The sequence below is a fragment of the Anabrus simplex genome, chromosome 1, assembly GCF_040414725.1.
Source record: "Anabrus simplex isolate iqAnaSimp1 chromosome 1, ASM4041472v1, whole genome shotgun sequence".
NCBI lineage: Eukaryota > Metazoa > Arthropoda > Insecta > Orthoptera > Tettigoniidae > Anabrus > Anabrus simplex.
The window spans coordinates 344,771,487-344,793,614 of NC_090265.1; the positions used below are offsets into that span (position 1 = coordinate 344,771,487).

The following is a 22,128-nucleotide window of genomic DNA, read 5'->3' on the forward strand; positions in this document are numbered from 1 at the left end:
CTGAAAAATACACTACTACAAAAATAAATATATATAAATAAACACATATTTGAATTTCAGTCCCCAAAAACAGAAAAAACAGTATACAGGCCTACGGGTACCTCATAAATGATAATGTCGCTCATTTTAATATAAGGGTCATGTTGAAACTGTTTTGTTTGAACATTCGGAACAGATATATGTAATTGAAACCTAGGCTCTACACTTTTGAGTTATTGAAAATACAAAGACATGTTCAAATGACAGCAGTCTACAACTTAAGTACGATTACATATCATCTCTTAGCAGACTGGACGGCACATTAAATATTTACAAACTCCTGTACTGATAGCAATAATCTTCAATATCAACAAGAAGGAAACATGTGAAATAAAATCTTTCTATGAAAGGTACATAGCTTATGATTCCTCTTTTATAAGTCATTACAGCAAGTTTTACTCAATTCTCTGAACATATTGTTTAAAAAGTACATGACTGCAGAAGTCTTTCTAAAACGATCAGATACATTGTTTGTCATTTTCTGAATATGAAATGCCGGCTCCGCTGTGTAGGGGTAGTGTGTCTACCTCTTACCCTGTGGCCCGGGATTCAGTCCCCTATCAGACCAGAGATTTTTACCTGGATCTGAGAGCTGGTTCAATTTCCACTCAGTCTACGTGATTACAATTGCGGAACTATCTGACGGTGAGATAACGGCCGAGAGGATTCGTCGTGCTGACCACATGACACCTCGTGCAGGCCTCAGGCTGAGCAGCGGTCGCTCCGTAGGCCATAGCATACCTGCCAACCCTTCCGATTTACCCGGAAACTTTCCGGTTTTTAACTCGTCTTCCGATTTTCCGATTTATTTTTACTTCTTCCGATTTTTGACTAATATAACCTCTAGTACCGCCAATACTCTTCCCCTTCGATGAAGGATAAATTCTTACGTACTTGTGTAATTTACGAAACCTTATTTTCAAGCGTATTTATTTGTTGCTTTATTTCGTGAGTGTTTCGTTCGTCGCCTCCGTATATCGTGTTTTCCGCACACTACAACAGCGTGCGCGCTTTATGCAGCTGGGGATTCGGGGCGACAATCGTCCCGCAAGCAAGAGGCTAGCGCGCGCTAGCGACTCAGTTAATCGGGACGAAAGAACGAGTTTATTGTGCTGTTCGCGCGCTGTTGACATCTTTTCTGTACACAGTTTCGTCGGAGTGGTAGGCCACGTGTTTTTCCCCCTCTGTGTCAAAGTCGTTTGTTAATAATGTATGGGACATATTGAATTGTTTTGCATGTGGTAGTTTCGCGTATTTAAGTGCATAATTTTAATGAATTTAATGTTTTTAAGGGGGTTCTTGTCGGTGACAGTTTCTGGCATTTTCTTTTCTCGTTATGGCCAAAAAATATAACAAACGTTATCTCCAAGTGTTCAGAGATACCTATAAATTTCCGTTCATTTTACCGTCTAAGGGAAACTACCGTACTTTTCGCGTAATTAACGCCCTTGCATAATTTACGCATCCGAATAATTTTGAGTCCAAAGTGGAGAAAAAGAAATGTTCACGTATTTGACGCACCCACAACTTCGAACATCCATCACTCAGCTCCGGATGCGTTTCGAAATAAAGATGCCAACTACTCAAGTAGCAGGCTTCCTATCGCGAAGCAGGCATTCCACACATAACTTGCTGTTATTAGCCGTCAGGAAATCCCACTGCACTAGTTTTAAGAGTGTTTCGGGTACGGGACCTTCTGTGATCTCAAAATTGCTTGTCAGTACACAGTATTCCAGTAATACTGCATCATACAAACTCGCGGTGATCATTTACGTCGAAACATACGGGAATAGAGCAGCGGGCAGCAAGTATTCAGTGTCCAAATGAAACGTACGCTACCGCGGTAACAGAAGTGCACTTCAAGCGGCCAACAAGTCTCCCAGAGCATTTCGCGGACCAAAAAGCGGCAAGTTTCTGCAAGTAGAGGATTATCTGCTTAAATATATGATTTTGTTGGGCAATGTTGGATAAGCCGTTTCTCACGAAATGCTGTATTTTAAAGAATGAGAAATAGCCGCGGCACATGGAATCAGTGTCTCGGATTTGAAGGTTAGCCGAGGCTTGATTAATTTTCTGAAGAGAAATGAACTTTCTCTTCGACGAAGAACAACATTATGCCAAAAAATGATGAATGATTTCAACCATTGTCATCGCTTTGTGATTGAGAAGCGTGAAATGAAGGAATATTTGATCTCCCTTTATAGGAACCGCACGTCAGACGCCAATCAGATTCCGTACGCCACAAAGTCGAAGAATCGATGAGAAAGGAACATATAGTGTTATCGCACGCGCTATCGAAAGCCAAAAACAACGATGTACTGCAATGCTTGCTGATTGGCAGAAAGGTTACACTTTACATTGCTCTAAAACGAAAAACAATGCCTAAAGCAAAATTTCCGCGAGTGATCCACGTTCGTATTCAACAAGAAGGATGGATGGACACGTCACTCGTACAAGATTAGATACGAACGGTTTGGGGTAATGTAGCAGGGTCCCTTTTTCGATGCCCGGCCCTTCTCGTGTTGGATAGTTTTTTTTTTTTTTTTTTTTTTTTCGGTATGCCATTCAGGTCGTATTTTCAGCTCGTAATGAGAAGAATATTTTCTAGTGTCGGTACTTGAAACCCACGTGTCTAACTTACCTGATGTACCCTATTTGACTTTTCAGAAAAAATCTCACGCCGGAATTTTACGCTGTATGACGATAATCGCAAATGAGTTGAATCAATTGTCTTTATATTATATTTGATGTATCTTTTAAACGTAAATGAATTATAAATAATTTGTAAAGATCTGAATTCCGTGAATAATTTACGCATCCGCAGTTTTCGCCTGTAGTTTTCGTCAAAAAAGTGCGTTAATTACGCGAGAAAATATGGTATTATGGATTTTGTTGTGTGTGTCGGTGTGACATAAATATTATTATTCGTATGTAAATGTCATAAATGAGAGTGATTAGGTACATTTTCTTGTAACCATTTTTATGTTTTCTTAGTTTAGGATTTTAAATTTAATGATCAATTCGCATTGTAACTGTAGGTATGTATGCCTTTTATCCTGAGCTATTTTCACGTAGACTGCGGTGAAATATGCGTGATGAAATCCAAGAATTAAAAAATCTTCCTATTTTTGGGTTCTAAAAGTTGGCAGGTATGCCATAGGGTTTGGTTCGGATATGAAATAACGTAATTGGATTAGTAGAAGTTAAATTGTCATTTCTATGTGATTTGGACTTAGGTAAATGCTGTCTGGCATTCATTACACTGGCACTAGTCTGCCTCTGTTGTGTATTTCTTAAAATTAAATAAATGTCTAGGGTTAGTCTGAGTTTCTCTGAGTCGTTTAAGCTTAAGTAAGAAAGTTATAACTTAAGATGTGAAACCCTCCTCATAATATTATCTTTTTAAATAGCCGTATTACTGCTTTTACAAACTCAATCTGAATTAACATTATCTGAGCACAAATAAAAATTGAAAGTGCATTCTAATTTTTCTCGAATATGGGCACCATGATTTACACCAGAAAAAAATGAAGTTGAATGTAAAACACTTGCAAGAAGATTAATATCATAGTTAAACAGTTATTTTAATTAGCGTTTTCTAATGCAGGCTAGGATTGACAAGTTTATAATGAGCTTTGTTTAGACTTTATATTGTCATTCCATTCCTAACCCGGTCAAATGAGGCTGTGGATTTTCATTGTCAAATTTTTATGGAATAGCGTATTAAACAATTGTATTATTTTATTACAAATCAAGTGTAAAAATAATTGAGAACTTAAGACATACGATACTAATAAATAATTTTTCAGATAATTGATAATACTGTAATTTGAAGCATTACTTTACCCTAATATTAAAAGCGTTATATCAAGCTTTATCAATCATGTCTTACGGATTCTAGGCCCAGGTTTTTCAAATTTGCAATAACGGTAGGTCTACACAGTCTGTATGAAAATCACGTAGTCTTTTTCAGAACAGCTGTTTAGTTCTGAACAATTATCCCTGATGAATTGGAAAAGGGCAAACAAGAAAAAAAAGCCTAAAAATTCTAAATTTCATGTCCTTCTGCTCTCTGAATCATCCACCCTATAACCTGTTTAGTTCTCGATTATGGTAATTGAAAGTTAAATTATGACAGTTCAATTTCTACTCGCATGTGAAAAGAAATATCAGATCCCTTCTGATAACAATCTGTACAAATGAAGGCTGCACACGAATTCACATTCGTGAATACCTTTCTATTCCACACGTAAGGCCTACCTTTATGCCTAATATTGCCGATCATTTTAACTACCGTAGTGTATCAGCTCCCACATTTATTGAAAATATTTGACAATATATTATCACTCCGGCACATATAATACTACAACAGATCCACTAACAGACATGATTAAAATCGAAAACATGCACAGGACTGTAAACATTATCACGTGTTACCCATGCATTCGAAGCTGAAGCGCCCGCAACATGGCGATGCGCGAAAGTGTTCAATATTCCGCATAGCATCAGCGCACTCTCTGAGTCTAGATAAGTAATATTAAAGTCTTTGATCCCAACCTCCAGGAGAACAGGCCTGTGTTGACTATGTGGGAAATCGTTGAGCACTGTACGTCGAACTTGATTGTGTGAATTATGAAGCTGATTTGTGAAACAAAGATCCAGACTGTAGCCTTGAGACCAGTGAGCTGATTGAAAGGTAGGCAGGTCCTTAGCATCAAAAATCAGATTCAAATTTTCAGTTTCTATCCAGTCCACAAGAACTTCACCATTAGAACCATTCTTGTTATATCCCCAAAGATGACAATGACTGTTGAAATTACCGAGATATATAGTAGGATACTGCAGAGAAGGTATAGGAGGATTAGGCCAAGTAATATCTGGTGGCTTGTACACATTAACTATTGTCAAGTTTTCAATGTTAACTGTAGTAGAAAAATGTCATTTTCAGAGTTTACTGATAGTAATTGGTAATTTGTTATATAATTCCTGACATAAGTTGCAAGGCTGTAATTTTGATGATAGACACTATCAGTTTAAAGCCTGGATTTTGGCCCTACTTTGTATCTTTAGTTCGTCTGCTGTGTGTGTTTCTTGAAGCACGATGACATCAACTGCATATTTCAGTTCAATCCTGGAAAGATACATTTCGCTCGACTAATCCCTTCAATATTCAATTGACAAATGCACAGCGATGGTCCCATTCTACAAACTTGTGGGTTTTGAAAAGGACTACACATCTCCTTGTTCGCTCTTTGACCGAGAGGTCGTTTCCGACAGTTCGGTCTCATCATATCACTGTTCCTTTCTTAGCACCACCTGGGGGCGTGAAGGGCTGTGTAGTGGTTAAACCTATGGACGTGAAGCAACGTAGACCCCCTTCTCACTATTCATTTTTTGAGTGAGAGTAAGCTGATATATTTGATCCCACTCAATTTGCATATTCCTTTTTGGTTGTTAAATTTTTCTTTTTTTTTTCTTATTTTTTTTTTCAAAGCTCAATGATACAACATTAATTGAAATATTTTAATCTATTACATTTTTCAGTGGAGTTAATCATGTTGTTTCATCCCTTAAAACAAAACTCCATCACCTTTTAACGTATATGCCACAACCCCTTCCCTCCAAACCCTAGCTGCGGTCACAATTGACTCTTGTAATTCAAATGTGGAAAATTTGAATAATTGGATAATTCAAACAGAAATACTTACGTAAAATCATGTTAAAAATTAGTGTGTAATTCAAAATTTTTATATGTTTATTAGATAATTCAAAGGTAGGATTTCAGAAATACAGCAGATTGTTCTGGACTTCAAAGTCAGTAAAACTTAGGTATGTTATAATTCTAAGAATTTTTTGAACTGGACTGATAGTGAACAGAATAATGTATTGTACTGAACATAGTTTCTATGGGTTTACTGTTATTCAGAGACAGCTGTAGGGAAAGAAAGCTTTTGTTTGCTGGTATGCAGCTTTTACCCTCTCCTCACTATAGTGGGATTATCCATCTCTTTTGCATTCAGGTACAGTTCCTGTAGAGTGCATCCTTCAACCCCCTCCAACAATAGCCATTGAGTTGTAGGAACAAACAATTTGCAACTGAAGTTAGTGGCCAAAGGACCTTCTATTCTTAGTTTTAATTTTTCATTGCATGTTGTTCGCGATCTCAAAGCGTATTTAACATCAAAAACTTCATAATGGTCCGTATTGAAAAAAGATTTACATTCAAAAACAGAAGTAAGGTTATCCACCTGTTCAATATTACTTACAATGTGTTATCATTAAAATGTCACATTTTATTATTCGATTTGGTGGGTACCGGTTTTGGCGCTATATAATGCCATCATCAGCCCAAGATTTAAGCAAGCAAGGACACTTAATAAAATACATAGATATGTACATAGATAGCTAGCAATGATAGTCGCGTTACATCATAAAACATTTGACCACGTAATATCTCTAAAAACATATTAAAATTCTGAAATTCTGGAATTCTAGATTTAAGAGTTTTTTGTATGTACAAATTCAGTATATTCTTATCACCCAGTAATGTTAATTAATGATTTCTATGTATAGAGCTACAATAGCTGCCAAGTTATGTAAGATCTTCTTTTTCCTTTTTTACCATCTATATAGTTAAATGGCGATTATTCTATTGCTCTTGAACACCATATAGAGTCCTTGAGAACATTCTATCGTGTAAGATTGAATCCTATATACATAATTATTACATTTTAGAGTATTACTGTACAGTAATAAAATAGAGAGAAGACCATTATACATTCAATGCAAATAAAAAGCAGTTCCTCTTGGTAAAACTCAGATAGCCATTGTAAACTGGTCAGATGTTTAGAGCAGGTTCTTACAAAACTTGGCAGCTATTGTAGCTCTATACATAGAAATCATTAATTAACATTACTGGGTGATAAGAATATACTGAATTGTACATACAAAAAACTCTTATCTTAAATCTAGAATTCCAGAATTTCAGAATTTGAATATGTTTTTAGAGATATTACGTGGTCAAATGTTTTATGATGTAACGCAACTATCATTGCTAGCTATCTATGTACATATATATGTATTTTATTAAGTGTCCTTGCTTGCTTAAATCTTCGGCTGATGATGGCATTATATAGTGCTGAAACCGGTACCCACCAAATGGAATAATAAAATGTGACATTTTAATGATAACACATTGTAAGTAGTATTGAACAGGTGAATAACCTCACCTCTGTTTTTGAATGTAAATCTCAAAGCGTGGCATATATGTTAGCAGTAGAGGAAAAGTAGTAGAAGTTCTACAAGAAGTGGAAAGAGGTGTGAGAAAGAAAAGTGTCATTGCTTAAGACTGTGAGATACTACTGAATACATTAGGCCTGTCGCCCTGCATTGAAAATTAAGAAAAAATCATGGAGAGCGGGAGTCTACAAGGAGGAAACAGGAAACATGTAAGAGGTGGTGAATTTTCGCACATTGATGAGGGTGTGTGTATAAGTGGTTCTAACAACCACATATGTACAACAAATCATTAAGTGGTGTGCCAAAGCCGAGGAATATGCTAGTAAAATGAACATTCAAAACTTTAAAGCAAGTTTGAGTTGATTTACTGGGTGTAAGTGTTTCAGTTGATGTAGAAAAAGCTAACAAGTGGTTTCAGGGTTTGTGTGAATTCACTGAGGATTATACGCTGTAAGATATAGGCCTTTGTAACGTTGATGAAACTGGATAAATTTCAAATGGTTGTTGAATAAAATGTTTGTTTGTTTGTTTGTCCAGCCCTTGTCCCGTTTCCCTACGGGGTCGGGTATGAGGTGAGATGAATTTGTTGTGGCGGTTTTTTATGACCGGATGCCCTTCCTGACGTCAACCTCATCAGAGGAGTTAATGAGAGATGAAATGAATGACGTGATATATGATAGTAGGGAGAGGGTGAAACCCGGTGCCGGCACATAGCCTACTCCTGTCGAATAGCACCAAGGGGTCTGCTCAAGGCTTAACGTCCCCATCCGACGGACGAATCACCATCAACAGCGTCATATGCCCTCACTCCATATGAGCACTGCGGAGAGGTTTGGAATTTAATCCAGGCTTTTGGCACGCAATCTAGTGATTAGAAATTGTATACCACCACCTCCCCTACCCTGCCGGCCAACATTCTGATGGTGAAAATTTTTTCGACCAACGGGACTCGAACCGGCTAACCTCGGTGTTAGACCGTTTTAGACTTCAGCGCCTTAACGATCATGGCCACCAGGCGGGCTTGTTGAATAAAATGTTTAAAGGAGAAAAATGCAGCAGCAGAAGAAATAGCAAAGAGAGAGTTACTTTTAGTTTGTGCAAACATGAATAGTGTGGAAAACCTACCACTACTGCTGATAGACAAATCAGTAACCAACGTGTTTTAAATCTGTGAAAAGTCTTCCAGTGCAGTACAAGGCTATTAAGAAGCCTGGATGACTACTAAACATGGCTAGTGACATTACATAAAAAGTTGTATAGGGGGTATAGATTGTTGTTGTAAGATGACAATTGATCCTTGAGGACAGCCATTCGAATGAAATTCACACCAGGAAAACATTTTCGTTTATCAGTAACTGCATGGTGCACTCCATGATCCCTAAACTCAAGTGCATTAAGATAACCTACTTCCCTCCCAATATGACATCAGTGGTATATTCTATGGATCAAGGAATAATACAGAATTTAAAACATCTGTACCAACCGCAGGTTGTTGTCAAGATTCTAGACAATACTACAGAGAAAACCAACATTAATTTGCTGGATGCTTGTTGCATGTTAAACAGAACTTGGAATCAGGTCAGACAACAACAGTTAGCAACTACTCCCATAAAACTGGTTTCAACTATGCAAAAACCAATGTTGATATTGCACCAGAAGATTTAAGCATAGTGGTATCTGAGCGGTGGTGAGATGTAGTAACGCACATCATTTACAACGCTTATGTAGATGCTGGCTGTGAAGATGCGATGTGTGGAGAGCAGACGGAAGAAGAGATTGTTTAAGCCGTGATGCAAGAAACATTATCCATATGATAACAGTGATGAAGGTAAAGACCGACAGTGGGAATGAACTAACAAACTAACTGAAGAGCCTGTACCTACATCTTCTGAAGCTTTCAGAATGGTTGGAAATTTAATATGATTTATTGAATATCAAGCAAATATTAGTGACAGCTTGTTTCACTCAATAAATGAAATTGGAGATTTTGTTATTCATTTAAAAATAAAGCAAACTGAAATCATGACCTTCTCTAAGTGAGAACAGGTAGCTGAGACTATTAGGCTTGCATGTTTTCACTGTGTGATCTTGTGAAATTAGTGTTTTGCAGTACAATATTTATGTGTTTTTGGTTTACTGGTAGTTTTTGATTAAGAGAGGAATTGCTTTCACCTTGCAATATAAGAACCCTGCACAAAGTTCTGCAGGTTTTAAGGTAAGGTCTGCTGTATGTTAATTATTTTGTGTATATGTTGGTAATTTCATTTTATTGCTTTTCTGTAACATCTAATTCATGTTCCTGTTAATTTCACTTTTGGATTTTTAAAATATTTCTGTTCCCCCTTAGAGTTCAAATTTAAAAGATTCAACTGTATTTACTCATACACACACCAGAGCCAAACAGATTATCTGGAGGATGTCACATGCACTGAGTGCATAGAGTTGTTGCCTACAATATCCCAAGACCTTAATATGAAGCAACTGCAGGTTTTAATTATGCATTGAACTTCAAATTTCACCGGGCGAGTTGGCCGTGCAGTTTGGAGCGCGCAGCTGTGAGCTCGCATCCGGGAGATAGTGGGTTCAAACCCCACTGTCGGCAGCCCTGAAGATGGTTTTCCGTGGTTTCCCATTTTCACACCAGGCAAATGCTGGGGCTGTACCTTAATTAAGGCCACGGCCGCTTCCTTCCCATTCCTAGGCCTTTCCTGTCCTATCGTCGCCATAAGACCTATCTGTGTCGGTGCGACGTAAAGCAACTAGCAAAAAAAAAAAAAAAAAAAACTTCAAATTTCACAAGGGTTTCAAAATTGAATTTTTTCTGCCTAATTTTATACATTTCACAGAGAACATTGCTCTGCATCATCAGAAGAAAATCTTGACTGTCCACAAGAAAGGCTTCTCAAACCAAGGGGTTTGAATTTAGACATTATAATAGAAATGGAAATTCGTCACCAGATGGCTCCTCGGACGTGGTACAGCGCTAGCGTTCGAAGCGGAAGCTAGCAGAACCATCAGAATCAGTCTGAGAGGGTTACATAACATAACAGGTGTACAAACATATGAAAATGTGATATAGAAACAAGCCTGGAATGAAACATCTGGCGATGAGGAACGTATGAATTTGAAAAACACCGAAACGAAATAACAATAGCAAAGGGACAGGGAAGGGAACTACCTACGTAAATCCTTAATGGCTGGCAACCAGATATTACTTAATTGATAGCCAGTGACCCTGTTGAAATTGTTAGGATTTCTACGTATTTCAACAGCTTCCTGTATAATCCTGGACCTGTAGTGTCTAGTGTGGGTAAGAGCTCGAGCATCTTGGAACATGACATCATGACCTGACGATAAAGCGTGCTCAGCTATTGCTGATTTGTCTGGCTGGTTAAGACGAATATTACGTTCATGTTCCTTGATGCGAGCACCAAAAGGAACTTTTACATCCTGGGGTATATAAAATTCCCTGTACTTGCAGTAAGGTATACTTTGGCCAAACATGCAGGTCCATGTGTAAATATGGCGGCCGGTGCAGTGTGAGTGTTAAGTGCTCTCTGTTATATCCTGCGGAAACAGCAAGAACAACCGCATCTAGGTATGAACTCTGTCACGGAAAACATTTGTACAGTGTTTTAGTGGAAATATATCACTAAAACATGACACTTAAAGAAGTTAATCAAAGAATAACTGTCTTTGAAAGTCAACTGAGTGACTTCCAAGCTCACCTAGCAGCAGCGACCACCAGTGCTGGTGACACTACTACCAACCCACGACAAGAAATACAGAGCCTGGCTGCCGACTTTGAAATATTCAAGGACCAAGTGACCACTGAAATTGCCGAACTAAGGACTAAGATATCGACGATGGACGGGACTCTAACCCGTCATGAAGAAATGATTGACAATTTGGCTCAGTATAGCCGTCGTAACTGCCTCCTACTGCATGGTGTTGCCAAGGAACCTGATGAAGACATGTATAAAAAAATTACGGACTTCATCAGGGATAAGCTACAACTGGACATCTCATTAGGAGACATTGACCGCTGCCACAGGCTTGGTGTGCGGAAACGTACAACAACTGAAGACGTAGTGACGGGAAGACGACCGATCCTTAGGTTTCAAGATCGTAACCGGGTTTGGAGAGTTAAAAAACTTCTCAAAGGATCTAAATTTCTAATAACTGAATCGCTTACAAGTATCCGGAAACAGATTCTAAACAGAGCTAGGGATATCCTAGTGCACAAGCGGGTATGGACAGTCGAAGGACGCATAGTAGTGTTACTAAATAATGGAAAGAAAGAATATATTAGTACTGTACGTGACTTGAACAGAACTCTAAACTCAGCAGGTGTAACAGTGAATTAAGGTTTAAGTCTTAAAATGTTCAGTAGTTTTCATGTGTATATATTTTTGTGTGTGTCTGAGTGTGTGCGAATTGAGTCAGCGAATGTACCTGGGAAATTCTTGGTAAGTGTTTCTTTAGTTATGCATGGTAATGGCTGAGACTAATGAGCCTGTGCTTGTAGCAGATGAGGAATTCCTGCATGCCATTGACCCAGACGTATTCCAAGACAATGACAACCCTCTTTCACAATCACCAGTAGCTCCCCTACCCCAACCCGAAGGAATCCTATTGAAACGTACCCCAACCCGAGCCCACAGGAGCCCTATTGAAACGTGCCTTGTTGCAGTTTCCTAGAACCCTCCAGTGTTGCTACATTAACTGTTTATCACTTTTAAGTCACTTTGACGAAGTCCGTTCTATAATTACTGATACAAATATGCATTTAATCGGCCTGAGTGAAAGTTGGTTGACTAACAATATCAGTTCCGCGCTTGTAAAAATTGATGGGTATACTTTATTCAGGAATGACCGCGCAGGTAAACGAGGCGGTGGTGTTTCAGTGTACTGTAGAGACAACTTTAAGAGCAAAATAATCTGTAAATCTTCCCCCAATGACACTCCGCATACTGAATATATGTTCCTTGAGGCGATTGTCAACCACCAGAAAGTGTTAATAGTAGTAGTATATAAGCCACCCAAGGTAAGTAATATAGACGCACTTGAAGCAGATTTGCTGAAACTTATACCAGGTTACGAACACATCATAATCCTTGGTGATTTTAACATAAATCTCCTGACCCAGACTAGTGACTCGGACCGAATTCGCAGGCTGCTCATGTCAATGGACATGACCCTCTTACCATTAGACGCAACTAATCACGTACACACACGTAACGGCTCAACCCACACTCTAATTGACTACTTAGTGACAAGTAATTCCCATAAGGCTGTCAAGCACGGACAAATCTCTGTCCCTGGTATCTCTACACACGATCTTATCTATCTGTGCTACTCACTGCGGGTGCCGAAGTGTAAAGCTAAGTATGTAAACTACAGAGACATGAAAAATATAGACTTAACTCTACTACAATATGACGCATATAATTTACCTTGGGACGACATACGACAATTGTACAACGTGAATTTGAAAGTACATCGATTTAACTCCTTATTGTTAGGACTCTATGACAAGCATGCTCCCGTTCTGCAGGCAAGGGTTACTCGCCCTCCTGCTCCGTGGTTAAACACTGAGATACAAGCAACAATGGCCCGCCGTGATGCTTTGTTTCTATATGATATACTAACAATTTGTTGGTTATTTTGATCCACCTTTTCAATACAAATTACAGTTTGTGTTGCTAAGTTGTAATGTTACAACAGTAATTTACCGGGACATGTTTCGCTTTTATTCACAAGCATCATCAGCCTATACAATTGCCTCAAGGTTTGTCATGTTTGGATTGTTGTTACAAATTTCATTACATTGAATGTAAATCTAATTTCAGTGATAACAATATTTAAAACACAAGAATTGTATACACATTAAAAATTATGACAATATGATTTGCAATGTTAAAATGGAGTAACTCTTAATTCTAAAACACATTGACGTCCAAAACACAGTTTTTACCATTTGAAAATTTGGCTAAAAATTGTTTGCAATGTTACAATAAAATTGATTCAACTATAATTTGGCATTAAAATTTGAGTCATAAATATAAATATTGGATGTTAATATATAGGAGCCATAGTTTCTGAAGTGCGTTGGTTTCTAGAATACAGTAACATTTCAGTATTGAGAATTTTAGTTAAGAATTGTGCTCTCTAAATAATGTTATCTAAAAAGACTGTAATTTTGCATTATGCGTGATTAGTCATGATGATAATCTAGAATTGAAGTCTTGGGTTCGTTGGAAAATGGCTTCTAGATTTGATGAGGCTTGCTGCTGCAGTTTGGCTGTTTGATCAGAGGAAGTATTGTGGCCACAATAGTCACAGTAACGCAATAAGGTCCACAAGATTCTGTAGCAGCAGACAAAGGGATGCTTCTTCCATTCTATATATCAAAAGAAACATAATCAGATACTCAAAATTTGGATTGAAGCCCCTTTTAACCATAACTTACATCAAAACAATCAACTTCCAACGGAGAGTCTGGTCGCTACAAATAAGAATTAAATATGTCAATACTTCCTCTGATCAAATAGCCAAACTGCAGCAGCAAGCCTCATCAAATCTAGAAGCCATTTTCCACAGAACCCAAGACTTCAATGCTAGATTATCATCATGACTAATCACGCATAATGCAAAATTACAGTCTTTTTAAATAACATTATTTAGAGAGCACAATTCTTAACTAAAATTCTCAATACTGAAATGTTACTGTATTCTAGAAACCAACGCACTTCAGAAACTATGGCTCCTATATATTAACATCCAATATTTATATTTATGACTCAAATTTTAATGCCAAATTATAGTTGAATCAATTTTATTTTAACATTGCAAACAATTTTTAGCCAAATTTTCAAATGGTAAAAACTGTGTTTTGGACGTCAATGTGTTTTAGAATTAAGAGTTACTCCATTGTAACATTGCAAATCATATTGTCATAATTTTTAATGTGTATACAATTCTTGTGTTTTAAATATTGTTATCACTGAAATTAGATTTACATTCAATGTAATGAAATTTGTAACAACAATCCAAATATGACAAACCTTGAGGCAATTGTATAGGCTGATGATGCTTGTGAATAAAAGCGAAACATGTCCCGGTAAATTACTGTTGTAACATTACAACTTAGCAACACAAACTGTAATTTGTATTGAAAAGGTGGATCAAAATAACCAACAAATTGTTAGTATATCATAGCATAGTTCAATACGGGTCTAATAATGAGATTAGTTACATGTAATGCTTTGTTTCACCGGTATAGAGCAACAAAAGAGCAAACGGATTACAAACAATACTGTCGTCTATGGAACAAAACAAAACAATTAATTAGAAACAGTAAATTTAAATATATCAGAAATCAAACCAAAAATCTCAATATGGTTAATGCGTGGAATCAGTTACGTTCAATAGGAATAGGAAAAATTAAAGAACCTCATATTCCAACAATATCGTTGGACACACTTAACTCTCATTTCACTGGTAATCAAATCAAAGAAACTCGACCCCAATCTGGAATCCCGTTACACGAAAATGGCAATTACTTGAATATTGAACCGACATTCTCATTGCGAACTGTCAATATAAACGAAGTAAAATGAATTTTAAATTCCATTAAATCTCAAGCGAAAGGAGCAGATCATATTCCAGTAGGCTTCATAAAAAATGTCATCGGCGCAGTATTACCGATCATTACTCATATCTTCAATTACTGTATAAATTCAGGAACTTTTCCAGACATTTGGAAGGATGCTCTGGTGATTCCAGTATTAAAGAACACCACATCAAATTATCCATCAGACTACCGCCCTATATCAATACTCCCTCCGCTTGTGAAAGCCCTTGAACGACTTATTCACGAGCAACTAACTGAATATCTCACAAATCATTCACTACTAGACCCGTTGCAATCTGGCTTCAGGAAGGGCCACAGTACGACAACAGCACTCCTTTGGGTAACAGATGATATCAGGCTTGCTATGGATAAGCGACAGGTGATGGTACTCACACTCCTTGATTTTAGCAGTGCATTTGATACAGTCAACATACAACTACTCCTTTCAAAATTGCGCTCCCTTGGCGTTGACCGGAATGCGCTCAATTTCTTTATATCCTACCTCACAAATCGTCGTCAGTGTGTCTCAGTAAATGATGTTACGTCCAAATGGGCTATCAGATTATCTGGCGTGCCTCAAGGATCTGTGCTTGGACCTTTATTATTCAGCCTGCATATCAATATTTCATCCCCACTTGTCCACTGTAAATACCATCTGTTTGCTGATGACCTACAGGTATATTACCATATCAGTCTAGATAGTATATGCGAAGCGATCCAGCATATGAATACAGACCTACGACGACTCACAACGTATGCCAGGAACAATGCCTTACTCATCAACCCACGAAAGACCCAAAGCATAATAATTGGACACAAAAAATTACTATGTACTCTAAATAGTAATCACAATCCTCCTCCAATTACCATTGATGATACTGAAGTGCCATACTCCAAGATTGTTACAAACCTTGGGGTCACCTTAAATGAGACTCTGACCTGGAATGAGCATATAACCAATGTGTGCAGAAAAGTACATGCATCTATTTATCCTTTGAAGCGTCATAAAAATGTTCTCCCACTGGACCTTAAATTAAAACTCATACAAACACTTCTATTTCCAATCTTTGACTACTGTGACAGTTTATTGACTGATCTCCTGTGAACAAGCAACAAAGCTACAACATGTACAGAACTCTTGCATTCGATATGCCTTCCAGCTCCGACATGATGCTCATATAACACCATACTACAAAAAGTTGGGATGGCTACGTTTAAATTACCGTAGAAAAACGCACCAAATGACCCTCGTCTATCAGTTGTTTTCTTCAAACAGCCCCACCTACCTATTGTCCAATTTTAGGCTTCTTTCTTCGTTCCACAAAATTAACACTCGTTCCGGATCACTACTTGAAATAGCACCGCATTGAATGAATACCTACAGCCATTCATTCCTGATCTCTGCTATGAGGTTATGGAATACGATCCCAGATGATATTAAAAAGTCTTGCTTGTGTAGGACATTTAAAACAGCCTACCGTAAATTCCTCCAGAGTACATACAGTTGACTCGAATGAATGTAAGAGTGAATGACATGTGAATGAAACCAAATATGACGTACTAGATTTAATTTCTTAGGCTATCCCATTTACGTTCTTAGTACTCTCATTTAAGGCTATAGACTGTTCGTAGAAATAGACTACATAGTAACATCGATTTTAGTACACTCTGATCGTAACATACTAATATTCAGTTAATTTATTTTAGCCTTATATTTGAATAAGTTTTCTTTAAGCTAGTTGTAGATATATTCTTTAGGTTATAAGTTGATATATTTCTTTTGTTATTATCCACTCTCTATTTATCCTATAATTTTTCATCATTAGTAACCTTAATTGTATTATTGTAATTCCTTATCTGACTTACATATCTCAATAACAGTAATTGATTACAATGATATTTTAGATTAATACTGTAAAAATAAAAAAAATTGTATGTGGTTAAGTGTAAGAGAGGGCCAAGAGCCCTAACTTCGCCACTTAATAAAGACACAAATAAATAAATAAATAAATAAATAAATAAATAAATAAATAAATATGGGGAGCTATGGAAATGATATAGACTAACTCATTCTTGGTTGCCAGCGTTTCACCCCAGTGTGCTAAGTTTGGCTCATCAGTTGGTAAATAGTGCACCCACACAGACGCATGGCTAGTGCATACCGTGGAGGTCACTACGTAGGCTACTTGCAGCCACTGGCAGTACCACTGCACTATGAGAGACTTTGTCTCATTCCAAAAATTGATGCCTGCCTAGCCATCAGATGATATAGATGTTGATTCCCATGGGGAACCTGAAATATTTGTCCTGAATTAGTAAATTTATAATACCAATAAAATTGGTCCATTATTGGACATTATCAATTTTCCAGCGAACTCATTCCTGGTTGCCAGCGTTTCGCTCCAGTGTGCTAAGTTGGGCTCATCAGTTGGTAAATAGCACATTAGCCATGCGTCTTGGTGGGTGTGCTATTTACCAAGCCACGAGCCCAACTTAGCACACTGGGGCGAAACGCTGGCAACCAGGAATGAGTTAGCTGGAAAATTTATAATGTCCAATAACGGACCATTTATATTGGTAAGCTGTGGAAATACGAAGAAATCCTAACTATTTCAACAGGGACACTGGCTATCAATTAAGTAATACCTGATTGCCAGCCATTAAGGATTTACGTATGTAGTTCCCTTCCCTGTCCCTTCACTATTGTTATTTCGTTTCGGTGTTTTCCAAATTCATACGTTCCTCATCGCCAGATGTTTCATTTCAGGCTTGTGTCTATGTCACACCTTCATATGTGTGTACACCTGTTATGTTATGTGACCCTCTCAGACTGATTCTGATGGTTCCGTTAGTTTCCGCTTCGAACGTTAGCACTGTACCGCGTCCAGGGAGCCATCTGGTGACGAACGAACGTACCATTTCCACTTCTGTTATAATGTCTAAATTCAAACCTCTTTGTTTGAGAAGCCTTTCTCGTGGACAGTCAAGATTTTTTTTCTGATGACGCAGAGCAAAGTTCAATGCAAACCATAAAGAATTTCACCTTATTTTCTTGACACTGCATAAGCCCAAAGCCTATATCATGTCTGTAAGTACAGACCGTGAAAGCATCAATGGTAACATTTACATAGTTTGATTCACAAGAGGGAAATGGAGAAAAGAACTCGCTAGGATTTATATCACTTTCCAAACGTGAAGATGGTTCTGCAAGAGGGCAATTGATTGATCCTTGAGAACAGTCATAGAAACATTTTTTTATCACTATGCTGGAGATCCTGAAATCATGGCAGATGTTAGCAACCTTGATGTTACAGTATTGTGAGCACCAGTCATCAGTCTATATCTCCTAGCTCTTACTGTTCCTTATATTTAATGGTTGTTGGTGAAATTAAATGTCGTATGGCTTTTTAGTGCTGGGATATCCCAGGACGGGTTCGGCTCGCCAGGTACAGGTCTTTCTATTTGACTCCCGTAGGCGACCTGCGCATCGTTATGAGGATGAATGATGATGAAGACAACACATACACCCAGCCCCCGTGCCGTAGGAATTAACCAATTAAGGTTAAAATCCCCAACCCAGCCGGGAATCGAACCCGGGACCCTCTGAACCGAAGGCCAGTACTCTGACCGTTCAGCCAACGAGTCGGACAATGGTTGTTAGTCATAAGTAGTCATTTCTTCCTGATGCACATCAAATGGCTGATTAAAGCTGGTTTCAAACCACTCTGTCGGATGTGGTATATAGGCCTTCTTTGAACTAACATGGGGGCAGTGGTGCCTATTTGCCTTGAATTTATTTGTGTAACCATCTCAATTACCTCTTCATGAGTGACATATCCAACTCCCTGCAGTGCTTTAGCTTACATAATGGGTTGTGTGATCTCTTTGCTTATGGAAGATTGCAGCATGGGCATAGAAGCCAAGGACATGGAGCAAGGGATCTACCCAGCGCAGATCATACCACTGCCACATTGCAGGTCATTTTTTTTCCTTCTCTCCTCTCGAATGTGGAAAGTCCATTGTGGTGCCAGATCTATTTTTTCACTAGGGTTTGCTCTTTATATAAGATAACTCCTTTGCTTTTTTATCCATAACTGACACAATGAAACAATCTCATATATCTCATACTAAATGAGAGTCAACTCTATTATCCTTCTTGTTTAAAAGTCTGTAATGGTGAGTATGTTGAGCTGTCACAAGCATGCATCGCTTTTTTCGTAAGTTGTTTTGCACGCTTGAGATGTGTCCGAGTTTAAGCAGTATCGCTTACTAGTGATATATTGCTGGCAAATTTTCAACGGGTGCATTGTCATCTGTTTTGAAAAGACTGTACAGTTAATTGAGACTCTTACCAAAAAAAAAATATTTGTTTTTTATATTGTTCTGTTACTAATTTCATCTTATTTAATGACTTTTATTTAATGACTTAAGTTGCATAGTTCCATTCTTCCCTCTCATACAGTGTAGTAATTGCATAAGCTGTACAGTTTCCTGATTGGAAATATAATACAATAAATTTATTCCAATACAAATTAATTCTAATTTATGTAGGTCAAGGACACTAATATTTGCAATCTGGACTATCAGGAGTGGGTATGATAGTTGAGCAACTTAGTCAGTAGCTTCTCACCAGTGTTGTTATGATTGAAAACTCGGACAACATGAGTCAGATTTTAAAATGGAAAGTTGGATCCTATTAGATTCATTGTCAAATTGTAAGTTCCATGGCTTTTAGGACATGATGAAGTCCTGTAAAGTTCCAGAGTTGCTGTTTTTGTCCTTTGGATAATGATGAAGTGGAAGGAAGTAAGGTCAGTGAGGTCAACCCCAACCAGCTCTACTCTCAGAGAAAATTCCTTCAGTGCTAATGTTTACAGTGGTTGAGTTAACCAGGACTACCTCATCAGATGAAATTCCTTGTAACTGCAGCAGCTTGAACTTGTCAAATAGCTAATGCTGTAATAAATTAGACAAAGTGACACGTGTTCATAATCTTAAGCTACAAAGTGTCCAATTTCTTTCAATAAATTGATACTGTATACAGTCCAGGTGCTATCATGTCTGGAACTCTAGGTACAACTCTGCTTGTATAAGTGAAATGAAAACTACTGTATTGAATTTTTTTTTAATGGTGTAGGTCTATTTATACATTCCTGGCTTCTCTAAGAAAAGGTTAGGTATCTATTGCTCAAAGCTGTAAGCAAGTGACAAACTCAAAGTGAAATAAGTAGTTCTATTCCTATGTATGTTTTCTCTTGCCTTCTTGGTACCTGTGTTGCCTAAATTTCACAAAGAAACTAACTTTATTCAACAGGTGGTAGCCATGATGAAGATGCTCAAGACTTCATATGATCATAAACAAGAGCAAGTAAAGCAAGCACTGGCGAAGAAGAAGGAGGAGCGCCGCAAAGAACTTCAGAAAGAGGAACAGAAAATGCTACGTAAACAGAAGGAAGCTCGGAAACAACTTTTCCGTGTTCTTAGCAAAATGGAACAGAAGAAAAACAAAGTGTCTTCATACAGAAGGTGACAATAGTGCATCTTATTTTGATCTGACAGAGTTAGGAAGAGCATTTCATATGAAGTATGAACAGTTAAGTGCTCATTTTAAATGTATAGCTGCTAGTAAAATGTTGTTATTCGTATGTTTTGAAGTACTTACTCATCATTTGGTTCTTCCTGATTATATATACCGGGTGGTCCACTAGCCTCTTGCGATCCAGTTTTATGCATCCCTTCACATTTACTACAATTCTGAAAGACATCGGCCCCTCTCCCTAAACCAGGGTAATATAACAGGGTGTGTGTTTATGGCCTAGACGACAGCAGGAATCGTGAGCGCCGCTGTTAATTTATTATGGGTACCTCGAATGAACCAGTAAAACAAGTACAGATACGCAGAACATGTACTTTAAAACAGGAGGTGGACTCACAGACCTGGAGCACGGTACTGTATAGGCTGGGAAGTGGGCGCCGGAAGTCAAGTATCGCGTAGCTCACATGGCAAGCGGGTGCGGAATTAATAGTGGTGCTCACGATTTCTGCTGTCTTCCAACCCGTAAACACACATCTCGATATGTTACCCCGGTTTAGGGAGAGGGACCGATGTCTTTCAGAATTGTAGTTAATGTGAAGGGATGCATAAAACTGGATCGCAAGGGGCTGGTGGACCACCCAATATATTTTTTAATACCTCAGCAACAGTGTTTAGGTAAGTATATCCATCATTCCAGCCAATAACATTGTTCAAAATATAAGAATAATTGAAGAGTACAAGAAACTTTGAATGCAGAGTTGAACTGAATTAATAAATTCAGTCCTTCATAGTACTTACAGTAGGTATATAAAGAGAAAATTGAGTGGAAGGATGACATCCCCCTGTTGGTTAAAGACAATTGCTTAGTTGTACTTCCTCTTAAAACAATAATCATCACCTCACTACCTAGGAAGATGACGTTAGAAATCATTTGTCTAGAATTACTGTAAGTTGTCATTGAGCTATTCTCTATACTGTTAAGAGTGAAACCAGCCATGCTTAATTATTCCAAGGTTAATGACCTTTTGACTCACCTCAGATAGATGTGTTTCCATTTTGCATTCATATTTCATAGGAAGCATCATTTGTGCTGGAGGAGACTAATCTATTGAAGAATTCATGAACTGAATCTCATCACTTCTTAACAGTGCAGAGAGGCTTATAAATGTCACTCACTAGTATGAATCCCTTCACCTACCCTTTTTCCAGATTAATTTCATATTTTATAGCCTTAAAATTAAAATTCCTTTGCTTATACTAAATTTTTTAAAGAAATTTTATGGCTTATTGTAATAGGAAACTGTAGAATTTACTAAACATTTCAAGACCGTAAAGGAGAAGGAACACCAAAGCAAATTTTAAAAGTTGTTGCATTGAACCAGCCATCAAAATATTTAATTCAATCCTAAGTTAACGCTGTTGTAATGTAAACTCAGTAAAAATTTCCTTGCTGAAAATTTCCAATTTTATACATTCACAAGACCGGTATGAAAGTTTATACCAGGTGTCCGCAATTTAACCAACGGTGTTCAGCCCAGCACAGCACAGGCTGTAATGATTGTACAAATCTGAAATTTTGTAGATATGCTAACTAAGCAATGCGCTCGCAAATTATGCTAGAAAAATAATTAATTTCAAATCTTGCCACCAGGTGGCAGTGTAAGCAGTTAGAAGATGC

At 37.7% G+C, this 22,128-nt stretch overlaps 1 protein-coding gene across 1 annotated transcript in view; it reads left to right on the forward strand.

Annotated features, from left to right (window-relative positions):
- LOC136856771 (ribosome biogenesis protein BMS1 homolog) overlaps positions 1-20,562 on the forward strand; it is a 317,735-nt gene extending 297,173 nt beyond the window's left edge. The window contains exon 19 of the mRNA XM_067134870.2: positions 20,229-20,562. Coding sequence (XP_066990971.2) covers positions 20,229-20,444 — 216 coding nt within the window. The 3' untranslated portion in view covers positions 20,445-20,562. The remainder of the gene's footprint in view (positions 1-20,228) is intronic.
- The last annotated feature ends 1,566 nt before the right edge of the window (positions 20,563-22,128 follow it).